The 19,710-nt window shown below is 35.8% G+C and overlaps 1 protein-coding gene across 2 annotated transcripts in view; it reads left to right on the top strand.

The window, feature by feature from the left end:
- The window catches only part of Tango1 (transport and golgi organization 1), a 395,672-nt gene that overhangs the window by 272,552 nt on the left and 103,410 nt on the right, over positions 1–19,710 (top strand). For both annotated transcript variants that reach the window (XM_090398800.1, XM_090398801.1), the window contains exon 16: positions 10,864–10,954. In XM_090398800.1, the coding sequence (XP_090254926.1) occupies positions 10,864–10,954 (91 nt within the window). The remainder of the gene's footprint in view (positions 1–10,863; positions 10,955–19,710) is intronic.

The raw sequence follows: 19,710 nt of genomic DNA on the forward strand, positions 1-19,710 counted from the left end.
ATTTCAAGCTAATAATTAACTAAATTTATTTAGCTAATTAGATTACTAAGCCAATATTTCACCAAGGCATTGACATGAGCACATATACATAGGCATGCCTGTAGAAAAGCAAACACAGACTGCTTATAAAAGTTAAGCTTCTATAGTCCACTGGTGCCCTATATCAGTGTGGTGATGGACACCTGCTGAAAGTCTCAAAATGATGTCTCCCATATTTCTGGCAATGTGATGCATCTGAATTTGTTTAAGTTTATGGAATGTTGTAGTGATGTGGCAGATTCCAGAAATGCTCTCTGTGATTTAAATCTGTTTCTCTATAGGTGGGAGGTTTTTCCCCATTGGATCCACTTAGGCAAATCTGTGGCATGGTCTGTCATCCTACAATCAGTGTAGTGTAAATCAATGTATTTTCTTTATTTTTCTAAACATACAATAGCATTCTTTCTATTTGTGCAAAGTATTAAGCTTGAAGGAACAAGAAATACTGTATACCCCAGGATGGTCTAAATGATGAAAAGGATATATTTAAGTGAGTGGATAAGAGTAGCTAATTTTTGTTAAGGCCTGAAGGACATCTCTGTTATACTTTTTAAGAATACATGCAATTTTTTTTATAAGATAAGGCAATACTGCAGGGAGAGGTGGTGGATGTACCTGCCAATGTGGGTAGATTTTCTGTAGTCTGAAAGGGAGGGACAGATGGGCAGAAAGCTCTATTGATTTTGTTAGGGGATGTGGGAGCTATTGGCTAAAAATATGTCACCGACATACTTTTAGCCAAATGTGAATGTTATTTCAGTGGAGGCTAATGTGATTCAAGCAGATGGGGCTAGCTCTATTTACTAAGATAAGGCAATACTGCAGGGAGAGGTGGTGGATGTACCTGCCAATGTGGGTAGATTTTCTGTAGTCTGAAAGGGATAATGATCCATTTGGTAGTCATATAACTAGTGTTAAGAAAGAGAAGGCAGTTATTGTTTTCCTTTTCAATGCTGAAATGTATCCTCAAGTGTTGGCTGTTGAAGTATGCTAAAATGTTTCTAACATTTTGGATATGATTTATCAGAGACACCAACATCATGGCCAGTTTTGATATATCCTCATTATTCAATAATGTACTCCTGAAGGAAACCACATAACTCGTTCAGACTCTCTATCCCCCAGATGTATCAGTCTTATTCACCTTTACCATGCACTCTAGCTATTTTACTGATCTCAGTCTTAGTCATAGCTATGCTATAACTCCAAAAGAAATGCCAAGCCTGCAAATTATGGCCAAAATAGAACATTATCTAGAGTGTCCAAGTCAATAGTTTATACTCTTGTTTATGCAACAGTCTTTCATGTGCTATCCCATTGTATCCATTCCCTTTATCCAACTTACTCATAACGCTATTATAACACATGAGCAAATTGCTCAGATGACCTTTAGTAAACCATGCTGTTCCTTGCCAAGTGTGTTTTGTTTGTCCATACATTTCTGTATGTGATGTCTTACCAACTTCTCTAATATCTTTACAATTAATAAAGAAATCCTGTTATCTCATCTTTCCCAATTGCTGAATTCTTATACAGGTTATGAAATAGCTCTAGAACCTTCTTTTCAGTAAACTTTATCTCTTCATCCCAAGTATTGGTAGCAGTGTGCACCATGTTATATACACCAGGTTGATAGATCTTGGGAAAGTGAGCACTCATTATTTGAACTACAACTGTTTCTGATACTAGAGTATTGTCTGCTTTTAGTTAAGTTATTCGTCCACATTCATTCTTTCTTTTACTTGCAGCATGACAAAATTCTTTTGGTTTGCCTTTAGCTTTGTGCAGCCAGTTTCCTTTTATACTCCAACTTAGCTTTCTGTACAATACTCATCACTTTTCTGCCCTTGAGATTTATATATTTCATAACTCCTCTCACTCTTATTCACATGATATTCTTTCCACATCTTCTTCTTCTTATGGATCTTTTGTTTAATGAGATTGTACATCCATTTCACTCATTCTATTTATTCTTCAAACTCTAGCGACACATTCAGATACTGCATCATTTAAGCATCATTTCAAAATTTCTCATGCACTACTGGTATCCTTTCCATGCAACAACTGATATCATGAAAGCAAAGATTTTTCCAAAAAAAAAGTGTTTAACTTATTTTCTCTATAACTCTCATATTGAATTCATTTTATTCATCTCTGCATGCAGAAGTTATTCTGAGGCTCTGGCTGAACAAACATTTGCATCACCTTTAACAACTGTTGTCCTCTCTAATTTTGCATATCAGCAAATGACTGAATATCCCCTTTCAAATCGAATATCCCCTTTCAAATCTTGCGCTATATCATTGATGCACAAATTAAAGAGTAGTGGTTCTAGTACAGAGTCCTGGAGCACTCTGCTAGTCACCCTCATTTGCCTTGATTCCACCCCCCCCCCATCCATACCACCAGCCTCATATCCATCCCCATTTGCTCCAACTTACATAATAGTTTTCCATGTGGTGTTCTGTCAGATACCTTAGCAAAGCCCAGCAGTATCATGGTGTAACCATTTCCTTCATCCAACTCTGCTGTCACCTTATTATAAAATGTGAATAAATTATTGAGGTAGGACCAACCTTTTACAAAGTCATCCTGCCCCCTTTCAAGTATCATATTCCTATCCACCCATTCCTGAATTTTACTTTTAACCAACTTTTCCGATATTTCAATCACTTCTCCAGAGATACTAATTGGTCTGCCATTTGTTACTTCTGTTTTGGAGCCACTTTTATGCAATGGAACTATCTTACCCTCTTTTCACTCCCTTGGAAGAACCTTGCCAGAGTTGAGACTTAGATTAAATGACTTCGTCAGAGACATTGCCAGTTCACTTGCACATTCTCATAGCAGACAAGCTAGCATACCGTCCAGGCCCATTGCTGTATTCACATTGATATTTTTCAGTATATTGAGTACCTCCAGTTCATCTACCTCAATACTCACATCAGCTTTTGTCACCTCAGTTATATCTTTCCATAATCATTCTTTCTCTTACTTGCTACATAGCAAAAAAACTTTTGGATTTACTTTGGCCTGCTTAGCTAACTTTCTTTCAATCTGATTTTTCCTTACCTTACTAGTTACCCTTCTTGCTTGTGCTTTATAATCACATCATGGACATGCTGTGATCACCTTGTTGTTTATATTCCTTCTGCAATACTTTCTTTTTTTGCAGCTCCTGCTTTATATAAGATGGTAAATTCAGAGCCAATTACAAAAGTCAATGTTAATGAACTGAAACAAAGGAATAGTTAAACAGTTACATACTTACAGAGTTTTTTTTTTTTTTTTTTAAGGTGACACTCATCCACAAAAGATGATAAACCTGTAGTACATCAATAGGTGGGCTAGGGATTTTTTTTCTGTTTTATTTATTTTTTATTTTTTTATTTTATTTATTTTTTTATATTTCTGAATGATCCAGAAATACTAGTTTAGAGACGAAACATGGAACTTTTTCAATCCACTTCAGGCCTCTAGTAAGTAAAATGAGGTATCATTAAAATGAAAGACCTTGATTGCTTCATGGAAAGTTACACCTTTTATTTTTCTTTGCTGCTTGACATTTTTTTGCTTTGCCATGTAGATTTCAGTTTGTCTTACACTTGTTGAGATGAACATAAAAGTGCCGAGTCCTCACCTGTGGGAAAAATAAGCTGCCTTTTATAGAAAGTAAGCTGCCACTAGGTTACAAAAGTATATTATACTTGAGAAAAAATTTTGTATGTAGACTTTGTTTGCTTACACTTGGGTGAAGGATTAAAACAAGAATGCAATTTCTTATCAATATAAGATATAAAGCAGATGTGTTTAGATGCTGTTAAAGTAGCCAATAAATATTTCAGTTTCTTATATCCTGTCCAATTGCTCTGACATGATAGCTTGTTTCTGATGTTCCCAGGACTATGCCTGTCATCTTTTATGGGAGCTCTTCCAACTTGCTTCTATGAAAGTGTTTAATTACTTTGATAGCATCAGATGGGAAGAGCTTGCAGACAGTACATTTTGTCAGTTTAGAAATAGGCACTAGCACATGGGCTCATTGCTTTGCCCACTGCTGTGAAATTTATTTGTGGAATCCTTTAAGAGACAAATTTAGAGAACTCTTATATGATATAGGATTTGGTTACCAGTGTGTTGACACATTTTTATTATCTCTGGCTAAAGATATAAAGAACAGCTGAAAAAATGTGTGCTACTTGCACAGCCTGCATTCATACATCTTCTTTTTTTGGTAGAATTAGAAGATGAGAAGTTCCTCATTTTCTGATCTCACTCACATCTGGCATCAGAGCTAGAAGGAATCCTGGATCCAATACACATTCTCCATAATTGGAACAACCAACCCTGAAGAAGTATGGAATCACTTGGCTGAATCAGTCAGTATTTTCTTCAGATTGTCCTACTAGGTCTTCAAGGTTTGGTTCTGATTTTCAAACACTTATTTTACTCAATGATATGTGTATATTTAATTCTACATTTTATCTTTGAAAACTTCTTAACTTTGATTCTTTTCAAAACCCATGTTTTTCTTTTCACAGTAATATTTATTTTTATTCTGTTCAAAACTAAACGGTAACAACATCCTATTTCATTATGTTGCCAATGACTCATGTCCTGAATAGAAATCTAGTTTGCTTATTGTTATTTTTAGCTTTGCCCTTTTCACTATATTTTTCTGATCCATAACTATATGTTTGGTATTCATTCCTGCATTGCTGTTTAGATCTGGTAACAGGAACTGTCTTTTCTTTTATTAGTTAGTTAGCTTCTCTAATGATTCAAAAAAAGTCCTAATCTGCTGTAGTAGAACTTCCTGTAGGATCATAGACACAAATAAGTCTCATTTTCCAGTTTCTCATTTTTAAATCTACACACATCACTACTCAAAATTGCCCATTAATTCAAGAAGTTTTTCTTTGTATTTAGTGTTGAATATTATAGCTACTCCTTTCTTCCTCTGATCATTGCTACCTGAACATAATATGTTATAGATTATTTAAGATTTCACATATTTTAATGTTAACTGTAATGTTGCATACATGTTAATGAAGTTCTTTATTAACATGCATAACCAACTCAAAAATCTGAATAAGCATACCTGTTTTAATTTTGTCAACACCAGTTATGTTGACATGCTAGTTAGTCATGATAGTCCTCTGCCAGTTAACTTGTTTTCAGTTGAGATTTGTTAATTGTGATGCTACCTATCTTAAAGTCTGCTGATGTTGAATTTGCTCCATTAGCTGACCTTTCACTGTTTGCCCTGGTTCCCAGACAAAAACACCAGTTGCCTTGTTTTCAGTGCCTCTGCTAGCATGATATTTCTTATGTTTAATCTTTATTTGTTGGTAGTGATTAAGCCAGTGCTGAATATAGTTTTGTTGGCTTAGTCCCAAATTGCAAGTCCATCCTCCTTTGTCCATATAGATACTTCATAATGAAGCACACCATGATGATAAGGTGAGGATTGGGCATTAGGTTAAAAGCCTAATTACTTCTCCACATTCCTTACAAGCTATATGGAGGTCTCCTCATTTTTCTCTAGCATTGACCTTTAAGCAGTCCCTATTTAGAATTGCTGTTTGCTAACTCTTTTCAACAGGACTATATTAATGGTAAATTTAGACAAAAAAACAAAATTGCATCTTTTTACAGATGCTGAAAACATTTTTGTTTATGTTAAAGTTGCTTTAGACCTTATTCAAGCTGAATTTCCTCCCCATATTTCAGCTTTGTTTCAGTTCACTGTAACCTTGGGATATTTTGGCAAGGAAAATTCTACAAACAAATAGTGGACAGCTGTTTTCTCACCCCCATGACTAATTACTTCATGGAAATGTTTGAAGAGAAAGCGCTAAGCTCTGCCCCATGTAGATCCACTGTTTGGCTATGCTTTGTTGATAGTGTGTTCTCCATTTGGCCACATGGGCTGGATACTCTCAACATATTTTTAACACGTATAAACAATCAATATCCCAAGATCCAGTTTACATTAGAAAATGAAAATAACAACAGTCTCACCTTCCCAAACTGTAATTACAAGCCAGCCTGATGGATCCCTGGCATTCTCTGTTCACAGAAAACTCACATACATTGGTAGATTCATTCACAAACAGGTCATGTGCACCATTTCCAACAATAAATAATTAAAACAAGGGTGCTTAAGGGTCAAAGCTGTATAACTGAGAGGAGACCTCCACATAGCCTTTAAAGGAATGCGGAGAACCGACAAGGGCTTCTGACCTAATGTCCAATCCTCACCTTCTCGTGGTGCACCCTGTTGGGTATCTAATTGGATACTGAACAAACAAGGATGGGCTGGCAATTTGGGATTTAGCCGACCAAATTGTATTCTTATTGGTTAAACCAAAATAAAAAAAATGATGGTACAACATGACAAAATTTCATGCCCGCTGTGCCTTCGCCCGGTTAAACAAGGCCCCCGTTGTTTTCACCAGGGAACCAGGGTGAAAAGTGAAAAGTCAGCTACTGGAACAAATCTGAAAGCACACCCCCAACTCAACATCACCAGAGTTAAAGATCGGTACTATCAATATAAGAAGACTGAATGGCAAAGAAATTGAGCTAGCTGAAGAATTAGATAAGTTCCAGATAGACATAATATGGGTAACTGAAACTAAAAAGACAAAAACTGGTGAGATCTTTCTGAGCAATAAATACAAAATGTTATATTCAGGAAATGCCAATCAAGGAAAAGAAGGAGTAGCCAAAGTATTCAACACAAAATACGAGGCTAATCTTCTTGAATGGCAAGCAGTCTGAAGTAGAGTGATGTTGGCTAATATCAGAATGGGGAATTGGACAATGAGACTTACTTGTGCCAATGGTCCCACAGAAGGTTCTACTAAGGTAGAAATGGAGGAATTTTTTGATACTTTAGAAAAAGCAACTGACACAATGAAAAAGGAAAAGTTGGTTCCTTGTTGGGGATCAAAATAGCATAGTAGGAAATGATTGTCAGACATACAAAAATATTTGTGAAAATTTGGAGATACGAGCAAAGTTAATAATAATGGCAAATATCTGTTGGATTTCTGCTCAGGACATGGACTGGTTATTATTAACACCATGTTTCAACATAAAAATGTGCACAAATTCACATGGAGAGAAGAGGCAAGGAATAAGAAAAGTCTCATTGGCTATGTTATTGTTGATAGTGATGTTTTTTCCCTGGTGCAGGACACCAGAGTGTACAGAGGATTTGAAATTGGAAGCGATCACTATTTAGTCTTCAGCAGGATAAAACTGAATTTCATATTGAAAAGAATAACATGTAAGAAAGTTTTAAAGCGAATAAAAGTTGAGTAGCTCTCAGATGTGAACTGTAGAGACTAAAATACACAAAGATTATTGAAGAAAAATAAAAGAGTTTGAGAACAGGAACTAAACCTTGGAGATTCAGTGGCAAGCCTTGAAGAAAACCCTGATTGATTCAGCCAGAGAGGCATGTGGTGAGGTTGTCTGCAAGGATAGAAAAATCAGAACTCCATGGTGGACACAGGAAGTTAAAGAGGCCGTGAAGGAAAAGAAGAAAGCATATCAAAAGTTCCTGGCAAATAAGTCAGCTTGTGCTCTTAGAGAATACAGAGACAAATGTAAGAAATACGAAACACTGTGTAAAACTAGCTAAACAAAAGTCATGGGATGACACTTTGGCAAGAACATAGAAAATAAATATCAAGAAGGTGGTAAGATATTCTGGAGGTTGTTGAAGAAGCTTAGAAATGGAGGAAAGAGTGCTGTAAAAGGAGTTAGAGATGATAAAGGTGACATGAAAACGGGAGAAAAGGATATTCTTGAAGTATGGAGTAATTACTTTGAAAAACTGCTAAATGAAACAAGCAGTGATGACAGCACAGTGGTAAAAAGCACTGACCAGGCATGCAGTCAGGAATTCATATCCATACTTGATGTAGAAAAAGCCATCAAAGGCTTGAAATGTGGAAATGCAGCAGGAGTAGATGATATTCGACCAGTTGGTATAAGAGTCTTACAGTGGCTGCACTGCATAGTTCAGAAAGCCTGGACAGAGGGACGAATTCCCGATGATTAGAGTAGAGCTCTCATAGTACCCATATATAAAAAGGAAAATAAAATGTGAGAATTACAGAGGTATTTCCCTACTGAGTGTATTCCTGGCAAGATCTATGCAAGTATACTTGAGAAACGGTTGAGAAGAATTGTGGAAGAAAAGCTTGGTGAAGAACATGCTGGATTCAGGCCAAATAGAGGCTGTCAGGATCAGATCTTCACTTTACGACAAATAGTTGAGAAAGCATGGGAATATGACAGAGATCTGTATTTAAGTTTTGTAGATTTGGAAAAGGCATATGACAAGGTGCTAAGAGAGAAGCTATTCAATACGCTACAGTTATATGGTGTCAGTGGGGCATTATATCAAGCAATACTTAGTCTTTATTTGAGTTGTAAGTCAGCAGTTAGAATTGAAAGAAGTACAAGATGGTTTAATGTTAAATCTGGTGTGAGACAGGATGTACATTATCCCCTCTGTTATTCATTATCTATATGGATCACATTATGAAGGAATGTGGTATTAAACCTGATATCAAAATTGGAGATGTTAGTGTCAGCTCTTTGCTTTATGCAGACAATGTTATACTTCTAAATAAATCCACTACAAGTTTGCAAGATTCCCTGACTAAATTGAATAACTGTTGTAATAATTATGGTACGAAGGTCAGCATTAAAAAGACAAAGACAATGAAAATAGGTAGAATTGTTGAAAATGTCAATTTCGTTGTGAACAGGGAACCTGTGGAACAAGTAAAACATTTCAGTTACTTAGGCACGGTTTTTAGTGTAGATGGTAAATTAAATATGGAAATAGACAACAGAATCAACAAAGCTGGTATGGTAGAAAGTCAATTGAATAAATTCATATGGAATAAGAGAGAAATTAGTTGGAACAATAAATTATCTGTATACAAGACAGTGTTCAAACCAGTTTTAACTTATGGATCTGAGAGCTGGATCAGAAGTAAATCACTTGACCAAAGACTAAAGACCGCAGATATGAGAGTCCTGAGAAAGATTACAGGCGTGAACAGATGGCATCATTGGCAATATCATATTGAAAACGAGGATATTAGGAAAGAACTTGACATTGTCAGCATCCAGAATGCGTTAGCAGAGCTAATCTCAGGTGGTATGGTCACTTAAACAGAATGGGCGAGGAAAGATTAGCAAAACAAGTGTTCTCTGCCAGGTTGGCAGGTAAAAGGACCCAGAGGAAGACCATGATATAGGTGGATTGATACAGTACAAAGTGCCTTAGACGATAGAAATATAAGATCTGATAATGTTGGAGTCTTGACAAGTAACAGACTGATTTGGAGGAAAATTGTAGACAGGAAGTTAGTAATGATGTCAATTTTTCATGTAGTGCTATCGTATCCTGTACACCCCTTGAGGGTACATGTCAGGAATTTGATGATGATGATATAATTGCATTATAAATATTATTTCTGGAAAATTCTCCATGCTTACTCCTCTAAATTATTATTAAATTTTATATCTGTTTTGTCTATTTTTCTTTAGGCGTACTCCTTGTGTAATGTCATTATCTTTGTACTCAATTTTTTAAGACATTATTGATATTTTAGAGACATAGATAAATGAAAAATATATGGAAGGAATAAATTTGGACAGTGCTAAATTAATTATTTCAGATAACAGTGCTCTTTCCACAGAACTTCACCACCCTCACAAAACTTTCTTAGCCAATGGCTACAATTCCCATATCCAAAAAATATTAAAACCTCAAAACCACATGCCTCATCCTCTTCTCCATTACAGGAACTACACCAAACTATCACTATTCTATATATCAAAGGCACATCTGAAAAACTGACTAAAATCCTTAAAAAAAAATGCAACCTTTCAACCACTTACAGACCGTGTCCCTTATCTATACCACTAAAGACCAGCCACATCCCCTAGACCTGCCAGGTGTTTGAGATATATCCCATTCTACTATAGTCAACAGGCAGGACAGCCAACATCAGAATTGCTGAACATAAGGACTACATCTGTTGCCACCACTCCATTAGGACTTGCTGATCATGCTTTTGTCACCCACCATGTATGCACTAGAAAAGGCTACTTTACTCCATCACAGCAAATATAAATATGATAGACTTTTCCTCAAATGTGCTTCTGTCCTAAGATTCTACCCTACCTTAACAAATTTGGCTACATGAAACTGCTCCAAATTTAGGAAGCTCTCATTCTCCATACTTCAGCCCAACCGCCAAGAATGTCCAATTTAGCTCATTATGGATGTGGCGTTTAGGACTTTAAACTTACTCTCAGTTGACATGCTTCAGCCTCATTACTTAGCATAGTGCCTGCATGCACATATTTTATTTTGTTACCTGATGATGATAGTTTAACTTTGCTGAAATATTGGAAGTATTAATTAAATTTATTTTAGTTAATATATTAGTCTGCCGTGTAATTTCCTTAAAAATTACAGTTATGTAGTATTTGCCTGTACCAAAGATTGCATCAAGGTTAATAAACAGGATTTTAAGGCTTCTGCACAATTTTTATTCCACCTCCTTCATATGAAGAAGCATAAACTTATGTTCAGTTTTTAGAACTCATTAAATCATTATTGAATGATTTCTCAATAATAGTTGCTTTTAATCCCTGAATTAAAGAACCTAAACTTTTGCGTTTTGTTTTAAAGCTTGATTTTAATAACTATTTGTTGCATGAAATGAAAAATTTTTCACTTAATGAACTTAAACATATTTGTAAATATTCTTCTTTACATAGGTGACTAAAGAATTAGACCTCACCATTGAAGAAAAAGATTCTTTAAAAGAGAGGTTAGATAGTGAAAAAACTAAGGTTCTTGACTTGGAAGGTCAGTGGAAAATGCTGTAACCTTATAATTCATGTGATGTATATTTAATTGAAATAAGATTTTTACAGATTGTTGCTGATAACACCGTTATGGTTTTTTAGTGGTTTTTCTATATGGTTTTGTTTCTTGAATGGTAGTAGCTTTCTGGATAATATTTTTTAATAGTTTTTAAAAATTTATTTAAAATATGTGTACATCTATTATATACAAATTGCTAAAAATTTGTCTATAAGTGAAGATTGTCACCCACAGTACTAAAAGGTAAACCTGCTCAACCTCTCATCAGTAGCTTTGGCATAAAAAAAATCTGTAATTGAATATATATACCAATAATTGAAATTAAAATTAATATCTAAAATTATTAATACTTATATATTTGTCCACACGATTAGCCTAGTGGTTTTGCACTTTGCAACCAGATGCCTGGGGAAGGAGTGTCTCAGGTTCGATTCCCGTCAAAAATGTGAGGAATTTGAGGATATTCCTCAGACATAGCCAAGTTAGCTGGTTTTGGGCACAAGCAGTAGGTTTTTTCCCCGCCAGTTTATCTGGCGTTTTTCATTCCGCAAGCAAGCAAACGTGCCCCGTGAACATATGCTTCTACAGCCAAAAATATATCACCCCCAGCAGCAGACTAGGCAATGGGTCGGTTGGGAGTGGTACTGACAAGAAGTCACATCTAACTAACATGCGCACCCTGCCTAGGAAGTGGGAATAACACATAGTGAAAGAAGATTAATACTTATATATTTGAGGCTAATCTTTTGGCTCTTGTTTGCATTTTTATGTCTGCTGTTGTCTAAAGCTTTTCAGAGTAATGATATACAACAGCAGACATAAAAATGCAAACAAGAGCCAAAAGATTAGCCTCAAATATATAAGTATTAATCTTCTTTCACTATGCGTTATTCCCACTTCCTATGCAGGGTCTGCGCGAGATGTATGATGCTATGCATTAAAGGCAAGGGCCACTATCCAGACCGGTTTTGACCTTTATTGAGGTCTCATCAGTGGGAGCCAGACCTAAAAATGCCAAGGTTGAGGTAATGCAGAGCTTATAAATTTTACTAAATAAGTTGCCACAAGGTGCTTTGACCTTATTAAATAAAAATCTCAGGATGAGAGTAAGATGTAGAAAGTTTTTTACCTTGGGTATCTACTATGTTAAAGATACCAAGCAATTTTATAAGCTAGGTATTAATCCTTTTTCCCAAGTAAGCAAACAGACAAGTAAGTCATGTTTGCGCCTGCACGTATTGCAAGTCTGAGGCAACTCGTGGTAAAGGTGGAGTAAGCTCCGATCACTTTCCTTAGTATTTTCCCCTAATGCAAAGCACATCCCCTTGTGGAGATGTATGATGCTATGCATTAAAGGCAAGGGCCACTACCCTTGCCGTTATACCTCAATACCTTTATACCTCTACCTCAATAAAGGTCGAAACTGGTCTGGGTAGTGGCCCTTGCCTTTAATGCATAGCATCATACATCTCCGCAAGGGGATGTGCTTTGCATTAGGGGAAAATACTAAGGAAAGTAATCGGAGCTTACTCCACCTTTACCATGAGTTGCCTCAGACTTGCACTACGTGCAGGTGCAAACTTGACATACTTCGGAAAAAGGATTAAAACCTAGCTTATAAAATTGTTTGGTATCTTTAACATAGTATATACCCAAGGTAAAAAAACTTTCTGGTGTATAATATCTTTAGGAGGCATCTATAGCACCTCATTTTAAATGCCAACAACCTCTTTTGATCTTCTTTTGAAAGGATCCAAGTTTCACTTTCACATAGGAGTATTGAATTAACTAGTGTGCCAATAAGACATAATTGGTTTGTAATTATAAGTTTCTTATTCCCTAGTTTTAGTTTTTGGAGTGCTATTGGTGCTTTCCAATTTTTTTTTTCTTTCTAATATACTGTCTTGATCTTCCATCTTATTAAACATATTGCCTACATATTTAAACTGATCAACCTCTTCTATAGGTGTACCATTGAGTAGGATTTTTAATTTTCTGCCACAGCACTTCCTTCTTGGTCAGATGCACCGATGTTTGTCATTGTTTTTGATTTTTGGGTACTTATGGTTAAGCTCTCTTTTTAAGAGTGTATGAGCTAACTTTGTGGTGATTTCCTGAAGATCTGGTTTGTTTTCTGCTAGGAGATTAATATTATCAGCAAACTTTAGAGGGTTGATTATTCTTCTTTTTCATACTGTCACTCCAATATCACAGTTCTCCAGTACATTCATTACCTGCAGAAAGCCTTTGATTCTAATTAGCATTATGCCAATTAGAATCAAAGGCTTTCTTCAGGTAAAATTATGGTACATTACTTTATTATGTTCTGCATATTTTTCTCCAGTGATATGGAGTGTAAATGTATGGTCTATTATTGTACTCCTGTTCTGTCTAAATCCAGTTCCTGAGAATAAGATGTCTAAAAATATTTTGTCAGATAACTGATATAATTAATTCTCCTTAAAATTATTGTACTTTTTGTTATCTTTTTTTTTTGGAATGGGTATAAGAATACCTGTGCACCAATATTTTGGCCAAATTTCAGTATTCCACAAATACTGAAAATTTTGTTAAGTGTACTAACAACAAGTTTTCCCCTTCTTTAAGTAATTCTGATGGGATATTGTTAATTCATGCTGTTTCTATAATCAGTATAGGATAATTATCATTGGGACAGTTGTCTTTAAATTTCATTTATTCAAGCTGTAGTTGTATAAGATTCAGTTGGGAGTTCAATTCAGCAAAAACTGGACATATTTACACATGGGTGAGCTTAGCACTTATCTGATAACCGATCTGTAGCACCCACACTGAGCTAGCAAAAATCATTATTACTGTTTAAAATACTTATTCCAGAACTGTGGTCTTTTCTGTATACCATCTTGAAAAATGCTGTTACTAAATAATTTTAAAAAGTTAAGGATTACCGTTTGAAAAAATTTGAATTTCTTCAAAAACATAACTTCCCAACCACAGCTGTGACAAGAATGCATAGTGGTGAATCTATCATCTCAGGCACTCTCAGAAGACTCTGTCTGTATTTAATAGAGGGCATAATTTTATCATACTCCCAAAAAAGTAATACCATTTTGGAAATAATGACTGGCATGGAACATTGTATTTATGAACTCTCACCCACAGTGGCTGATAACATTGGTCTCAGTGTGGCCAATATTCTGATGAAATCTAAATCTTCCATGGGATATTGTTAATTCATGCTGTTTCTCTAATCAGTATAGGATAATTATCATTGGGACAGTTGTCTTTAAATTTCGTTTATTCAAGCTGTAGATGTCTAAGATTCAGTTGGGAGTTCAATTCAGCAAAAACTGGACATATTTACACATGGGTGAGCTTAGCACTTATCTGATAACCGATCTGTAGCACCCACACTGAGCTAGCAAAAATCATTATTACTGTTTAAAATACTTATTCCAGAACTGTGGTCTTTTCTGTATACCATCTTGAAAAATGCTGTTACTAAATAATTTTAAAAAGTTAAGGATTACCGTTTGAAAAAATTTGAATTTCTTCAAAAACATAACTTCCCAACCACAGCTGTGACAAGAATGCATAGTGGTGAATCTATCATCTCAGGCACTCTCAGAAGACTCTGTCTGTATTTAATAGAGGGCATAATTTTGTCATACTCCCAAAAAAGTAATACCATTTTGGAAATAATGACTGGCATGGAACATTGTATTTATGAACTCTCACCCACAGTGGCTGATAACATTGGTCTCAGTGTGGCCAATATTCTGATGAAATCTAAATCTTCCAAGAAAAACATTCCACCTAAAGAAATATCAACACTTAGAAAGTTATACATTAACAAAAAAAAATAAAAAATTATTATTACCAAAGCTGATAAAATAAAAACTTTTATTACGGACTGAATAGATTATCACAGAATAAAATACACACTGGCAACTCTCTTTTTATTAAAAATTTCACAGATACACTCAAATTATTGGTCTGACTATCCTATATTGGTGATGTGTTTGCTATTTTTCTTCATGGCCCAAATACATTATATAATTTTTTAGCATATTTCAATAGCCAATATTATAAAATAAACTTCAAAATAGAAAAAGAAGGTAACAATAATTTTCCCTTGCTAGATAAACTAGTCACATTACATCCTAATGGCACATTATCCATTTACAGAAACCCATGCATATAGGAGGGTATTTACATAAGCAATTGCACCATCCCTACAAATCCTAATAGTATAGCATCCTCAAAACACTTCTCACTGAGCCAGGCTATTTGTTTAAATGACAAAGCCTTTGAAACTGAGTTCAGGGACCTTCAAAGCATTCTTTTAGCCAATGGTTACAGCCTATATAAAATAGATAAAAATATTGCATGCAGTATTTTGCTGAGTAGAAAGCCAGTAAAATATTAAGTTCAATAAATTATTCTTTCTTCTTTCGTATTGTTTATACTGTGAAATGCTATTATGGGGGTGCTTAAGGGTCAAAGCTGTATAACTGAAAGGAGACCTCCATATAGCCTTTAAAGGAATGCGGAGAACCGACCAGGGCTTCTGACCTTATGTCCAATCCTCACCTTCTCGTGGTGCACCCTGTTGGGTATCTAATTGGATACTGAACAAACAAGGATGGACTGGCAATTTGGGATTTAGCCGACCAAATTGTATTCTTATTGGTTAAGCCAAAATATAGAATGATGGTACAACATGACAAAATTTCATGCCGGCTGGGGCGTCGTCCGGTTAAACAAGGCCCCCGTTGTTTTTTTCGCCAGGGAACCAGGGCGAACAGCGAAAAGTCAGCTACTGGAACAAATCTGAAAATAAACCCCAACTCAACATCACCAGAGTTAAAGATCGGTACTATCAACGTAAGAAGCCTGAATGGCAAAGAAATGGAGCTAGCTGAGGAATTAGATAAGTACCAGATCGACATAATAGGGGTGACTGAAACAAAAAAGACCAAAACTGGTGAGATCTTTCTGAGCAATAAATACAAAATGTTATATTCAGGCAATGACAATCAAGGAAAAGAAGGAGTAGCCATAGTATTCAACACAAAATACGAGTCTAATCTTCTTGAATGGCAGTCAGTCTCAAGTAGAGTGATGTGGGCTAATATCAGATAAGGAATCGGACAATGAGACTTATTTGTGCCAATGGTCCCACAGAAGGTTCTACTAAGGTAGAAGTGGAGGAATTTTTTGAGTCTTTAGAAAAAGCAACTGACACAATGACAAATGAAAAGTTGGTCCTTGTTGGGGATCTAAATAGCAGAGTAGGAAATGATTGTGAGACATACAAAAATATTTTGGGAAAATTTGGAGAAAAGAGCAAAGCTAATAATAATGGCAAATATCTGTTGGATTTCTGCTCAGGACATGGACTGGTTATTACTAACACCATGTTCCAACATAAAAATGTGCACAAATTCACATAGAGAGAAGAGGCTAGGAATAAGAAAAGTCTCATTGACTATGTTATTGTTGATAGTGATGTTTTCTCCCTGGTGCAGGACACCAGAGTGTACAGAAGATTTGAAATTGGAAGTGATCACTATTTAGTCTTCAGCAGGATAAAATTGAATATCATATTGAAAAGAATAACATGTAAGAAAGTTTTAAAGTGAATAAAAGTTGAGCAGCTCTCAGATGTGAGCTGTAGACTAAAATACACAAAGATTATTGAAGAAAAAACGAAAGAGTTTGAGAACAGGATTCAAACCTTGGATATCCTTGGATATTCAGTGGCAAACTCTGAAGAAAACATTGATTGATTCAGCCAGAGAGGCATGTGGTGAGGTTGTCTGTAAGGATAAAAAAATCAGAACTCCCTGGTGGACACAGGAAGTTAAAGAGGCAGTGAAGGAAAAGAAGAAAGCATACCAAAAGTTCCTGTCAAATAAGTCAGCTTGTGCTCTTAGAGAATATAGAGACAAATGCAAGAATGCTAAACGCTGTGTAAAACTAGCTAAACAAAAGTCATGGGAGGACTTTGGCAAGAATATAGAAAATAAATATCAAGAAGGTGGCAAAATATTCTGGAGGTTGTTGAAGAAGCTTAAGAATGGAGGAAAGAGTGCTATAAAAGGAATTAGAGATGATAAAGGTGACATGAAAACGGGAGAAAAAGATATCCTTGAAGTATGGAGTAATTACTTTGAAAAACTGCTAAATGAAACAAGCAGTGATGACAGCACAGTGGTAAAAAAAACACTGACCAGGCATGCAGTCAGGAATACATATCCATACTTGAAGTAGAAAAAGCCATCAAAGGCTTGAAATGTGGAAAGGCAGCAGGAGTAGATGATATTCGACCAGAAATGCTGAAGTATGGTGGTATAAGAGTCTTACAGTGGCTGCACTGCATAGTTCAGAAAGCCCGGACAGAGGGACGAATTCTCGATGATTGGAGTAGAGCTCTCATAGTACCCATATATAAAAAGGGAAATAAAATTGCATGTGAGAATTAGAGAGGTATTTCCCTGCTGAATGTTCCTGGCAAGATCTATGCAAGTACACTTGAGAAACGGTTGAGAAGAATTGTGGAAGAAAAGCTTGGTGAAGAACAAGCTGGATTCAGGCCAAATAGAGGCTGTCAGGATCAGATCTTCACTTTACAACAAATAGTCGAGAAAGCATGGGAATATAACAAAGATCTGTATTTAAGTTTTGTCGATCTGGAAAAGGCATATGACAAGGTGCCAAGAGAGAAGCTATTCAATACGCTGCAGTTATATGGTGTCAATGGGGCATTATATCAAGCAATACTTTGTCTTTATTTGAGTTGTAAGTCAGTAGTTAGAATTGAAGGAAGTACAGGAAGATGGTTTAATGTTAAATCTGGTGTGAGACAAGGATGTACATTATCCCCTCTGTTATTCATTATCTATATGGATCACATTATGAAGGAAAGTGGTATTAAACATGATATCAAAATTGGAGCTGTTAATGTCAACTCTTTGCTTTATGCGGATGATGTTATACTTCTAAATAAATCCGCTACAAGTCTGCAAGATTCTCTGACTAAATTGAATAGCTCTTGTAATAGATATGGTATGAAGGTCAGCAATAAAAAGACAAAGACAATGAAAATAGGCAGAATCATTGAAAATGTCAACTGTGTTGTGAATGGAGAACCTGTGGAACAAGTAAAACATTTCAGCTATTTAGGCACGATTTTTACTGAAGATGGTAAATTAAATATAGAAATAGACAACAGAATCAGCAAAGCTGGTATGGTGGGAAGTCAATTGAATAAATTCATATGGAATAAGAGAGAAATTAGTCAGAACACTAAATTAGCTGTATAGAAGACAGTGTTCAAACCAGTTTTAACTTATGGATCTGAGAGCTGGGTCAGAAGTAAAACACTTGACCAAAGACTAGAGACCACAGATATGAGAGTCCTGAGGAAGATTATAGGCGTGAACAGATGGCGTCAATGGCAGTATCATATTAAAAACGAGGATATTAGGAAAGAACTTGACATTGTCAGCATCCAGGAATGCGTTAGCAGAGCTAATCTCAGGTGGTATGGTCACTTAAACAGAATGGGCGAAGAAAGATTAGCAAAACAAGTGTTCTCTGCCAGGTTGGCAGCAAAACGATCCAGAGGAAGACCAAGATATAGGTGGATTGATATGGTACAAAGTGCTTTAGACGATAGAAATATAAGATCTGATAATGTTGGAGTGTTGACAAGTAACAGACTGATTTGGAGGAAAATTGTAGATAGGAAATTAATATTGATGTAATTTTTTCATGTAGTACTATCATATCCTGTACACCCCTTGAGGGTACATGGCAGGAATTTGATGATGATGATGAATGCTATTATGAATATATTATTATTATATGAGCACCTCCATAGAGTTTGAAGACTCATTGTTGGAGATCCAATCTATCCACACAATCTATCATACCTCTCCTTAAATCCATTAACAGACAAAGCACTCGCAACTCATTCACAACTCTCCGAGCAAAAAATCTAGTCCCCTACTAACCACACCTTTATTCAACTTCCAGGAATGAGCACTTGTTTTGGTCCCTCTAGCCAAGTGCTGAAACATTCCCCCTGCATCTAGCCTATAAAATCCTTTAAGCAATTTAAATATTTCTGTTATATCCCTTCTTTTTCTCCTATCAACTAACTTCTGCAATCCTCACACCTTCAATCTATCCTCACAGGGAACATTCCACAGGCCACTCAACATAGAGGTCACTCACCTCTGAGTCCTCTCCAGCGCTTCTTCATCCCCAAGAAACCCAGGGGACCAGACTTGAGCACGGTAATCCAGATGTGGGTGTATCAAGACCTTATAAAAGAAAATAATAAAAATACACAGCTTGTAAGCTATTTATCTCAAAATGCATAACTTTACATTTCTCAACATTAAACTGATACCCATTATCTTTTGCCCATACTGACAGCCTATTTAAATCATATTGCAAGCTCCACATCTCCTTGATTAACTATTGCTTTACATAATTTTGCATCATCAGCAAACAAACAAGTGAATATTTCCTTTCAGCTTATTTCCTATATCATTTATGTACAAATTAAACAGCAATGGTTCCCAGGGCTGAACCTTGCAGCACACCACTTGTCACCTTTTTTGTCTCAATTCTCCATATACCACTTTTTGATATCTGTCCCGCAGCCACCATCTTATCCAGTGTCATATCCATCCCCATTTGTTCTAATTTGCATAACAGTTCCATGTGATATTCTGTCAGATGCC

The sequence above is a fragment of the Typopeltis vanoorti genome, chromosome 10 (genome assembly GCF_054136105.1).
Source record: "Typopeltis vanoorti isolate ZY-2024b chromosome 10, IOZ_Tvanoo_1.0, whole genome shotgun sequence".
Lineage (NCBI taxonomy): Eukaryota > Metazoa > Arthropoda > Arachnida > Uropygi > Thelyphonidae > Typopeltis > Typopeltis vanoorti.